Here is a 13155-nt window from a genome sequence, read left to right as displayed (position 1 = left end):
CCTAGTGATGTGAGGAGTTAGTATGACTCGACAACTAGTTTTTGTTATTTTATACTGGAATTATACACGTACAGGTATCGGTGGGTATCGGTAGTGGTATCAGTATCGGCAAATGGTGGTATCGGCTCAGCTCTAATTTCAAGACATTGACCTTGAGGAGGAAGTTGCATATCATCAATGGATATCAACTGACCGAACAGAACCTATGAGGTGTATTCTAGCACTCAAAGAACATGTGACAACTCTTAAGGAGAAAATTTGATTCGCACATTTATTTCCAAGATATAGTAAAATTTTGTAGTAATCACTGGACTAGCGATATCTATAGACTACACTCAGCTGTCATACCTACATACAGTGAAACCTAGATTTTACATTCAGAGATTTAACAATTTCCCACATTATACATTATAATCGTGATGGTCCCAACGTAACAAAATGTTATAAAATGTTCCTCAATTTTACATTTTCCCTGCATATTTAAGTTTTTTCAGCTTGGCCACCTGAGAGACGTAAATCGAGGTTCCACTGCACTTTTCATCGTCGGTCTGCAGTGTGTGTGTTTGGTTTGGTTTGAGTTGGTGTTTTAAATCCACTTTATGCACAGTAAGGATAATCGGGACTGGGCCTACAGTTTAAAGTGAAATCCGAACCACTAGATGTGCCTCCACCGGGTATCGAACCCGGGATCCCTTGAATACAAGGTGATGACGCTACCACTGCGTCATCGGGGAGGCCTCAGTGTGTGTGTGTTGTCTCAAATGACTTGGAACATACTGTTGCCTTTGTACACGAGACTCAAAACGAAATAACGTACTACATACCACATTTCAAAATGTCAAAAAAGTATGTTATTTCAATGATGAATGTGCTGGACAGTACAAGAATTGTAGAAACTTATGATTCTACAGTGAGGATTTCTCTAACAAGGGAGGTTATCTAAGTGTCCCCCTCCGATTTCCATGAAATTTGGCAGGTGTATAGAGGGGCCCAAAGGAAGAAATACGTGTTTTTTTGTTTCGGCTAAAAAACTGTTTTAGGGGGCAAAACCCTCCCTCAAATGTCAAAATGAAGTGGGGATCTGACCCCGGTGTCCAACTTCGATTTCCATGAAACTTAGCAGGTGTATAGAGGGGCTGATAAAATCTAATATTTTCTTTCAAGCAGTAAGTTTTATTTTTTTGTAATTATTTTGACAATTGTACATAATTTTCAGATTTTTCTGATATTTTACTTACTTATGAAGGTAATAATGAAGAAATCAACAAAAAAAGCGGATAGTTGATTAAATTGTTAAGCTTTATTGCCTTCCGCTATTGTTTAGTTTCCTTTAAAATATCAACATACTTTCTATTGTTTCAAGTACGTTTATGGCAGTTTGGAGGCATCCATCTTTACTTATTCTAAAACAATCAAGCTAACTCTTCCATTGATGGCACCTTTTAACAATGGATTTTCACACTTTATTCAAATTTATTCTTATTACGAATCTCAACTTTCTGCATTGTTTGAAGTATGTTGAAACCAGTTTGGGAGCATCCATCTTTACTTGTTCTCCAACAATGAATCTTGCTCGTCCATTGTTGGCACCTTATTTTCACACTTTATCTAAATTTATTGAACTTCCTAATCTCAACATTCTGCACAACACATCCATCTTTACTTTTTCTCCAAGAATGAGGCTTGGTCGACCATTGTTGGCATCATTTAACAATGGATTTTCACACTTTATCCAAATTTATTCTCCTTCCGAATCTAAACTTTCTGCATTGTTTAAAGTGTGTTGAAACCAGTTTGGGAGCATCCATCTTTACTTGTTCTCCAACAATGAATCTTGCTAATCCATTGTTGGCACCTTATAACAATGGATTTTCACACTTTATCCAAATTTACTGAACTTCCTAATCTCAACTTTCTGCACTGTTTCATCCACGTTTACGGCAGTTTGGGGGCATCCATCTTTAGTTATTCGCCAAGAATAAGGGTTGGTCGACCATTCTTGGCACCTTTTAACAATAAATTTTCAACAAGTTAAGATGGATGCTCCCAAACTGGTTTCAACATACTTCAAACAATGCACAAAGTTGAGATTCGGAAGAAGAATAAATTTGGATAAAGTGTGAAAATCCATTGTTAAACAATGGAAGAGCAAGATTACTGAAAACAATAAAAAATAAACTTGGAAATGTTCATGAAAATAGTGTTACATGCACCTGGCAACCATGCGATGAAAACACGACTGGCCTTTCCCGTTTCTTTCCAAGCGGGGGAAAATGTAATCTCATCGCATGGTTGCCAGGTGCATGTAAGTAACACTATTTTCATGGAAATTTCCAAGTTTCTTTTTTATTGTTTTCAGTAATTGCATGATGTATACAGTTTCGAAACACACCTTTCGTGGCACTGAACCACCAGCAGTGTTGCCAATGCACAGTCTTAATTTCTGAAAACAACGATTTTCCTAGTTCCCCCTTATCCGATTGCCTATCTGTAGAAATGAACATTTCTTTTTTCACTGCCATAGATGCAGAGCTAATCCACCAAACCAAACTGAAAATTACCGACGGCATGTCCATACATGTGTGTTATGTGCCATTTCTCATGCTTTGTAAAAAAAAATCATTTACATTTTCCATTACATCTGGCTACACTGCATGGACACTAATGAAATCCAATCATTGTTCCCTCCCCGGTTTAAAAATATATGCATGAACAAGGCTTCAATTTTGTATAAGGATTATACGTGTACCACTTCCGGTTCAAAAGTTGTACTATCCCCAATTCCGGGTTGCGTTGTAAATGGAACACCCTGTATACACCTGTTTTACATATAATGTTCATTATAAAAATGTGTCTCGGGCATTTACGATCCGTTTTTCTGTTTTCACAGACTCTGATAATGAGATTCCCATATGCACGTGCACAAAACTTGTCTTAAAGAAGATATGCCAATAGAAGCAGTGCAAATCCTACAAGTTTTATTTCATAGCCTTTCAGAACATTCTTTAAGATTCAATTTAAAAAAAACAACATTGGCGGTACCTGCTGTGCTTCATAATTTTAGTACTGTGAGAAATTGACACAAAACATCAACATTATATTTAATACAGGATATTCTCTGACTCACAGTGCAAAGGAATCTTGGTGAAAACATTTTCAATGGAGTATACATTTTCTATGAACTTGAGAGAAAAATTTAAAAGCAATATGGTGATTTGACTCTGAGATATAACTATTTCTGTTAAACACTGGCAATGACCAATCCATGCAAAATTATGAAACTTTGGCCTCCTGTTTTGCAGCAACTATGTGGTCTACAGAAGAAAGTTTTTACATGTGTTCATGTCTTGGTAGTACTAACAAAATACACCCAATTTTATTGAAATCTGAATCAGTGGGTATCATGGTACATGATAACTACAGTGCTAACATGTAGAATAAACGGATACTTACGGCTCTGTCGCCCAGATTTCTGACTCTGCAGTGAAGGTACGCTGTCTGCCCCACCGTCGTCGTCAAGTCCCGCTTTGTCGAGTTCTCGAAATACGGTTGAGAGAATGGCTGCTCCCAATATGGAGTATGGTGCTCCAGCACCACACCTGGAAAGACAAAGATACAATTTAGTTAAATAAGATGTGCCATTCTTTGAAAGTTTTATTTTTGAAAAAAATGACAAAAATCACGAAATCAAAGCCTAGACTAGGTTTTGCCATATATTATATTTAATCTATAGCTTCTTTCTAAGGTGTTCGGGAAAAGTGCATGAGTCACAACCTGTTTGTATGTTGCTTTCATTTAAGTCACTCTGAATCATCTAAAGAAAACATTATAATTGTAATTTTATATTGGGCATGTGTAAAGATACTCTTTACAGTAATGATGCAACATATACACTATCTACCAAAAAGTAATTGGGCACCTATGATGGTAGTTAATTTAGTATCTAATTTCAATCATTTAGTATCATTTAGTGGGACCACTGATGGCACAATGAACTCACAGGCATACTGTACAATACTAGACAATGAAATGCTCCCAACCTTGTGACGTTTTTACGGAATGAACCCCTGTTACTTCCAGGATGACAATGTTAGGTGGCATGTTTCGGAGGCTACTATGCACAGAGTCCTCATCTCAATCCCATAGAACACCTTTGGGAGGCATTGGACTGGCGGGTGAGGTCTCGGGAGATGCGGCCAAATTCCATTGTCAAACTGAGTGAGATCTTGCAAGAGGAATGGCGACACATTCCAATGGACGTCCTCCACAAACTAGTCGAGAGCATGCCTGACAGAGTGGCTGCTGTTATAGCAGCAAGAGGTGTCTCCACGAGGTTCTAACAGGGTTCGCACCACCAGACAACCACGTGCCCAATTACTTTTTGGTAGATAGTGTATATCATGTCTGTAATGTTTGCTATTAAGAGAATAAACATACATGTCTGCTGTAAAACTGCAATTTTTATTTGATTTTCCCAATCAGACTAGATTTGTTTATCAGACATAAGTTATCCTTTATGTCATTGGTGTAAACATTATGGATGGTTTTTATAGATATATTGTAAATATTGTAATACCCAAAGTCAATTTTGTTCCAAATTCTGTAGTCAGGTCTCCTGCTAATAATCTACCGTATAATTTCAGTTAAAAAAAAATAACTACCCTAACGCTTTATGTATATTCTTACACGTGTTTCTTTGTTTCATGTCACATAACACACATATTGCAGCCTCCCCGATGGAACAGTTGTAGTGTCCTTGCCTTATAATGAAGGGGACCCGGGTTCGATACCCGGTGGAGGCACATAGTGGTTCTGACCCCACTTTAAACTGTAGGTCCAGTCCCGAGTAGCCTTACTGTGCATAAAGTGAACTTAAAACACCAAATCAATCAATCAGCATATTGCAGCATAGTGCCTAGGTGTAAATTTCTTTACGTATACTTTCGCAAAAGCATGCACAAGTTGAATGACACATCATTTTAGGGGGAAAGAATTCCCCCCCCCACAAATTTTGATGGAATGGAATCCCTCTCCCCTCTGTGGTCAGCTGTGATTCGTCCATTCCTGAGACGGTAGGTGCACTGAAAAAACATTTTTATTAAAGCAACACAAAGAGTAGTTCCAGGAGATCTGATCAACATTAACCTCAGTGGTGTTAAAATGGTGTTGGTTACAACCATTTATATGTGTTACTTAACACCACTGTGTTGCTCTAAGGTGAAGAGTGACAGTTTCGCACCAAGTGTTCACTTATTTCAATATAGTCGGAATGGACACTGCTACTGAGAAGAAACCAGACTATACAAGAAAGTATGAATTTCTCCCCATGTTAAAAATGGAAGCGACTTTTCAATTTGATTGTTAAGCTTGACGCAATGTTTGAAAAATATGATAAATAAGAATCTTCAGATCCCCATACATTCCTTATGGATAAAAGCAAACGCAACAACTTCAAGTTATGGTCAATCAAATGGGAGCTTTCTACTATTTACTACAATAATTAAATCTTCAACCTGTCCTCTTCCCGTTCATGTATTTTTCTATCTTGGTATTCCCAAGGGAACAAGTAAAAATTAAGCATAATGCTAAGATTTCGCCTCCTCCTATGTACACCTAGCACACACAACTCTCTTTCTCTAGTTCACCGCAGGGAAAGGTCAGTGATGGAGGAGCAGTTTAGGGCCATCGATGTTGTACTGGATCAATGCTTTCGCGGGAAGACGGAGAGAATAGTTACAGCTCATGCACTTTAGTTAGGTTATCCAGAGGCAGGGTCGTTTTTAACGCACGGAGCACACGAATCAAAGTGGTATACAAAGCATCATCATTCTAAGAACGGAAAAGTGAGGAGTTGGGCCATAAAATGGACCGCAGCTAACTTCCAAGCACCGTGCGTTAAGCCCAAAGAAAATCCATTCCAAGTACCCTGGCGGAGTTCTCTCTTTAACGAAAGTTTTGCCATTTAGACGGGAAAGCAATGGCGCTGGCAAAGTGACTACAAGAATTAACCATACAGTGTGAAAACACAATACCCTCTGATAAGAACAGATGAGGCGAGGGACTGAAAAAAGACATTCACGGCTGTGGAGCTGAACTCAATTAAAACTTTCTGGAGAAATCTTCAAGAACTTTTACAATGGTATATATATATTTCCTCCCATATACAGGGTGTCTCAAAAATAGTGAACCTATTTGCTTATTACCAGGGAACAGATTTATATGTAGTGATTAACATGTAAATACATATTTACTAATTTCCACCAAAATATGGAGTTAAAATGGACTTAAAATTTTGAAAAAAATACATTTTCAATAATATAAGACACTATAAGAGCTACGTAAAATACAGTATGTTTATATGCACATTAATTGTAAAACAACACAAAATATGTTTCCATTTTTTGTTTCAAAACAATGAATAACAAAATTTTGTTGTATGTGTTCGAACGTGAATCTCCTTCTGTTGTTTCTTAAAATAAATGTATATTGACTAAAACTGAGTTCAATATCGCAAGAAGTAATGGGAGTGTATTCCAAATTTGTCAGTTATTCCTAACTCTTTCGGCCACACGGGGACATGTAGTTATTGCATGAATATGGAGTATATGGTGAGAAATGTTCTGAAATATGGAAATAATATGTAAAAATAACTTAAACATGTAAAATATGAGCCAAAACCTAATATAAGTAAAATATTGGAAATAAAAACTGAATTTTTCGAGCCTACATGTGATGATGCGTAAAGATAATGCAAAATGGAACTTACTTCAACTTCGTACATAAATATGTATTTACATTAAATCCCTGTTTATTACTAAACCACCGTATGTGATGCAATTGTTATATTGGAAATTATTAGAAAATATAACACTGGGCATATGGCCACCATTAACATCCTGACAATGACAAATTTGGGAAACCACACACTCCATAACTTTCTCCCATTGTTCCTTCATCAGTGTCATCATTTTACTCATCCCTGTAGGCAGTCCCAGAGGAAATAGTCAGGAGATGAGAGATCACCAAAGACCTCACTAAACGACTAAAGTTTGCGAAGGAGATCCTCCTGGAAATTGAACAACCAGTAATTTCATAAGAAGCTTATGATGAGTGATCTCACAGCTCCTATTATTTTGTATGTGACTTCCTCGAGTATAGAGTCTATGGTAATAAGCCAATAACAGTAATGTTTTCAAGGGCAACATTCGCAAAGAAATTCGTGATCGCTCCTAAGGAACTTTTGAGAAGGTTATGTGAAGCCTGGTTTCTCAAATTCGTTATTGTTAGTCTACCCAATATTATTGTCCACAAATATGTAGGCTTTCAATACATATAACAATAACAAAAGTTGATTCAGTACTTTTGGGACACCCTATATGAGATAAATCTGAACGGTAGGTTCGTAATTGATTACACTATACATTCTCCTCTCCACTGATGAGGAGTTTGTGTAAATGTAGTGATATTAATTATAATGTTGCAACACTGGCAATCTCTTCCAGTGGTTGCAGCCAGTATAATCCAATGTGGAACTTGTATCCTGTTCAGGTATGTGATTGTCCATCCACTAATTTCATCTTATCATTCATCTTTATCTTTACAGTTAGTCAAAAGTGGCAGAAACGCTAGGTAAAATTAACCAAATCAAAATTAAAGATTGATTCATTTTATTTGATTGTTGTTGTTTGGCTTCCCCTTTTCTGCCAATTTTGATTAATCGAAACAATGAGTATGGATGATATGATTAAACTGATGAAGGGACAATACGAACAACACCCATGCTGGGATTCGAACATAGCACCCTTGGCATCACACTAGGTTGGCTAAAAATCTAATTCATGCCACATCGCCCAACACAGTGGCCTCCGTTGACTCAAAAGGACATTTTTTCTGAATCACCCTGTAGAAACAATGGAACACGACCAAACCTAAGTTGTCTGGCCTTCACCTGAAAACCATGAAGAAAATCCCTTCCCACTTCATATTGCAGTTGACTCCGGCAGAGAGGTCCACACTCCAAGCGGCAGCTTGTTCCATCAAATCCCCACCTGGCAATAGAGTTTGGTGCTAATTAAAAATTAATTAAGGCACGCGGTGAGAAGAAGCAGCAAGGAACAGGTTAGCTCGCAATGAAGCCTCCTCTGGTATTAGAATTTTCTTGGCTGCCGGCGCAATTTTAAACCCAATACCTCTCCTTACCTCAGAAATGCAGAACAGTATGATAATAGCACAGAGGTGTAATATTGAGCGATCCGTGGAATATATACAAAATAACTATTCCAGCTCATTGGAGATTGTAAGAGCAGAAGCATGCTTTTGTTTCTTCTGGTTTTGTGTCGCTTTAACTGCATCTTGTTTGCGTCAGTTACTACGATGAATATGAATAATGATAAGATGACATGAATGAATGGGCGAGTACACAGGAACTCCACTGAAGACAGGGCGAAACCTTCATGGTCCAATATGCTTATGTACTTTCATAATGTGATCATTTTCTTTAAGACAAAACACTAACTTCATATTGTGGCATCTGGTACTATGCCAGAAAGCAACGTGGCCCTTTGAGGGAGCTCTCAGACAGAAGTGACATGTGTCACTTTATAATGAGGTAATCAACCACTGTTGGCCATTTTGCCTGGGATTTTCGAAACCAAAAAACCCAGGTTTTGTTCAATTTATGCTTAAAATATATATTTAAAAAGTGAAAAACCATTCCTTTCCTGGTAGTAACGTATTTGAACATTCAATTTGTATTCTTGTAGTTGACAAAGTCAGACCTACTACATGAATAGAAAGTTTTCACATATCTGCAAACATAGTTAATGAATTGATAATGAAGGTCCCAGACCTTTCAAATGATTAAGCTAAAATATTCTGTTCCAGTGGTGCCAACCTTTGAAGAAAATTGGATGGGCTGAAATACTTGAGTTAAGAGTTTACAAGAAATATCATAAATCACCCATTCAATTTATCATTATATTAATGCACTGCACACCAATTATGCATTCTTTCTTACATTTTTCATAAAATCTGTTATTTACTAATGTCAATAAGCTCTCTGCCCAGGGACGTCAGAACCGGGGAGGGACCTGCTCCCCACTCCTCTTCGATGGGGCAAGATAGTATTTTTGCCCCTTGGTCACATGCTAAAATTGAGTTTCAATTTTTCCCCAACATATCTCTCGTTTTGAAAAATTTTTGATTTTTTTTTTTTTTGCGCTAGTTAGATGAACGTAGATTCAAGTTTTTGCTATCAGCAAGAAGTTCGTGACACAAAGATTTACGTGTAGATTATACGTAGCCACGTCTCCGCAAATTAAGCGTAACGTGGAATTATCCCAGTAGGAATACGCAGCTTGCGTTTCCAGTTTTCCTTTGAATTTACCAGGTTTTGTACGTACAGGTACGGTCGGTAAACCCAATGTACACAGGTTAATAGGTGGTAGGAGTAGAGAACAGCTTAATTTTAAATCTCTCTTTTTGTTTTTCTATCGACAACTACTTTGCATGAATGCAGGGCTCCGAACAAGGGGGGCAGATGGAGCTTGAGCCATCTAAGGAAAAAGTTCAAGGAGGAAAACGTAGTGATGAATGAGAAACTACCTTTAAACAATTGCGATAAGACGAGACTAGATCCTCCAAGACTTGCCGAAACGAGACCAAAAATGAGGACCAGTACAAGATAGGCAATTACAACTGCCTCCGCCACCAGGAATCACCATACTAAATAAATAAAAATAATACGTGTCATTCTACAGAATGATGGGATCAGAACCAGTTACTTTGACAATTAATCAATGGGTGATGTAACTTATTCATCCATCATCCTCGATGATGATAAGAGCAGTCGTCATTAACATGATGAGTTAACGCTTGGCAGTGCGAAAGGCAGCATCCGTTTGTCTCGTTGGGCAAGCAAATGAAAGCAATGCCAATTGTGCATCGGTGAGATATTTCTTTTGAAAAATACATGATTTTTCGCTCAAATATATTACACGATGAAAGAAAATACCTCGACGAACGTTGTAAACCTTGGAGAAACTCATTTCCGTACGTAGTTTGTTGTGTAAAATTTAAGAAATTTGTCTCTGATGTATGAAACTGTTACCAAATAAACATCACCATGTCGTAAAGTGAAAATTACTTCACCTGCTATCCTGAACACCATGAGAGTTGAACAGATTTCACCATTAAATTTCTCATAAAAGGTATGGGTTGAAAATTCACGCCAAAAACAACAAGAAAAGCATGTTTCGATACACTAAAGATATTAAAAAAACAAGTGAAGAACGACCATCTCTATTTACCGCTCTGCGTCTCACGAGCGATTCTATTGCTGAACATATAGCAGTTTTTTAAAGAAAAATTTAGAATGTGACTGAGGCCGTGTCCGAAAGGTGCAAGACCTTACTTGAAGCGAGCATCCTCCGAGTATGGTCTTTGAGTGAGGTCTTCAAGTCGTGTCCTCATGACACAAGTGCTCTTACCATCTGAGGATGAATGATAACTAACTACATCACCCATAAATCAATTGGGAGTGGCAGGTTCGATCCCTCGTACCTCAGGGTATGACACGCTATTATAAACCGAATATGGTAAAAAAACAACCTCTTGCTCCCCGCAAACAGAAATAAATCAGTATTTATGCTTTACTTAATTTCCCCTTTCCCCCAATTCTCTGAAGAAATGGACGCCTATGCACATCACCCACTTCCCATTAAAAAATAAGTTGAATTCCAAATGGCAGACGTCCGCTTGGAACAAGCCAATGTGGTTCTCCCTAAGCCTAACCTGTTTCCACCATGACCAACCTAACTCCTTTACTTTTTATAGATGTTGTTAGGGGACTTTTGAATCACCCTGTAGGCCTTTGTATGCGACTTTGTCAACATGAGATCTATAGTTACACACACACACACACACACACACACACATATATATATATATACACACATATAATGTGTGTCTGTGTGAAGGTAGCTAGGTAGAGGGGGGCTTTGGCAATATTTTGCGGGGGGCCCAAGATTTGTAGATCCGGCACTGCTACTATTGTATTAACAACAATAAATAACAATATGTAAATAATATTAAATATAACAAACAATAAGCTTATGAATGAGATATTGTTCTTCAATTAGGGAATTTCTCTCGGTATTATATTGTGTGCGATTATAAATTAATTCAGGAAAGATATACCAGGACAAAATACTTTTTAACACAGCACTCTGTAGTTTAATGATAAGACAATCAACATTTACATAATTCAGTGATTGAGTTTATTTTAAGTCTTATTTCTGCTACTTTTGGCTATTCGCGAAGATGAGGATGAGTGTGTGACTTCACAAAGAACAGAACACCTATGCCCAGACAAGAATTCGAACCCGCGACCCCTGGCGTGGTAGCAATCTGTGCATTTACATAATATTAACAACCAAGCAAGCCAAAATTAAACAAGCATTGCAGTCGGAATTGAGTCACAAGAAAAATATAACTACATAACATGTTATAACGGAGGCAATATGATGTTACGCTATCGAGAAAAATGACCCTTGAAGTCTGTGCTTGAAGCTTGTGTCGCACCGGTGTGAAAGGTTGAATTTATTTCTAAAGGCTCGTTTTAATACCTATCGCTTGTCGAGTTGGTCTGGAAGCTCCCTACAAGCTCTATTTCCACACCTTCTGGTTTTTTCTTGTAACTGCTTTCGATCTTTCACCTTAACATATAGGGCTATAGAGTTATAAGAATTAAATTTGTTCACGTCAAAATTTTGAAATTATTGTAATTTAAATAATTTTACAATAAGGAAATATTAAGAAGTTTCACTCAGCCTGTGATAAATGGTACATGGGGGGCTACAGTTCAGGGAAGGACAAAGGTGGTGCTGATCACAACTGCTAGAAGTAATAATCCTATGGCTATCAAAGTAAAAAGAGTATGATGCGCAGTTGTTAAGGCAGCCCGTTGCTACTGCGCAGCCAGGCTTGATCAGCGTTCACCCGCAAAGATATAACTCCTCAACTATAATTTAGCATGGGATAACTTGTTACATTTTTAAAAAAAAAGGCTACACTACTTGATTTCTTTGGAAGCAAATTACAATATATGAGAAAACTATGCTAATTACTCGGTCAACACAGTTGTGGTTTCAAAGTTCGTTAACAAACCCTGTAAAACCTTGAAACATCAACACAAAGACTCTTAACTACATATTTCAGTTAAAACAATACATTACTATAACATTAAAGGGGCGTGCCTGGTACCCTTTGTTCAGCAATCTATGGCCATTTTATATTATTGGAATATTTTCTCGTGAGAAACTTACCATTTGAAGTACCTGCTAGAAAGTGACGGGGTAAATCCAAACACCACCTTCAGTTTTCAACCAGTCGCTCGTCTGATGTATGTAATTTTGTGCAATTTGAGGCCCGACAAACTTTGTAATCCGAAGTCGTAAAGTTGTATTTGATTGCTCTGTCAATACAGGCGCTGTTGAAACTCAAATAAATGGTACAAGCACGACAGACACCTCCCTTGACATGTTATAAAAGTTACAAATGGGTGTGAGAGTCAAAACATTACAAACTGGGTGCCACTTTGCCAGTCGGAGACAGCAGTCTACATTGTTGTGGCGTTTCGATTTTATTTAACAACAGCTTATTGTTGCATAGCGGAAATTTACAACTTCAAGAGGCTTTGAATACAAGGAAAATAAATTTTTCACAAATTATTTAAATATCACGTGAATATAAATGATATAACATCGTGTTTATTATACATGTACACCCAACTGCGAAAGTTATAATTAGTAGGTAAAAGTCCATTATTATCATTCACACTGATGGCGAGGGGCAGTTTTCGCCACATTTGCCCCCGTACTATGCTAAAACTTATCTACAAAGGGAACTAAACAAAGTAATGATTAGAGGACGCCATCTTCGCTTCAACAGAATTCCACTCCTTAAAATAACACAGGCAGTGGAATAAATAACGAGAATAACGATGAATAATAATTTGCATACTATTATTTATGCAGTTCGCTGTACCTCATGAAGAACGGATTTAAACAAATAGATTCAATTTAGCTTATTGGTTGCGAGGATACTGGTTTGGAAAAGGGAGGTGCCAAAAAATTAAATATGGTTTCGCATTTCCAA

At 37.5% G+C, this 13155-nt stretch overlaps 1 protein-coding gene across 1 annotated transcript in view; it reads right to left on the bottom strand.

The window, feature by feature from the left end:
- The window catches only part of LOC146003192 (protein amalgam-like), a 586579-nt gene that overhangs the window by 55173 nt on the left and 518251 nt on the right, over window positions 1-13155 (bottom strand). Inside the window, exon 2 of the mRNA XM_083141378.1 lies at window positions 3454-3599. Coding sequence (XP_082997504.1) covers window positions 3454-3599 — 146 coding nt within the window. The remainder of the gene's footprint in view (window positions 1-3453; window positions 3600-13155) is intronic.

This window comes from Lepisma saccharinum, chromosome 19, assembly GCF_977018435.1.
Source record: "Lepisma saccharinum chromosome 19, izLepSacc3.1, whole genome shotgun sequence".
NCBI lineage: Eukaryota > Metazoa > Arthropoda > Insecta > Zygentoma > Lepismatidae > Lepisma > Lepisma saccharinum.
This window is presented reverse-complemented; position numbering and strand designations above follow the sequence as displayed.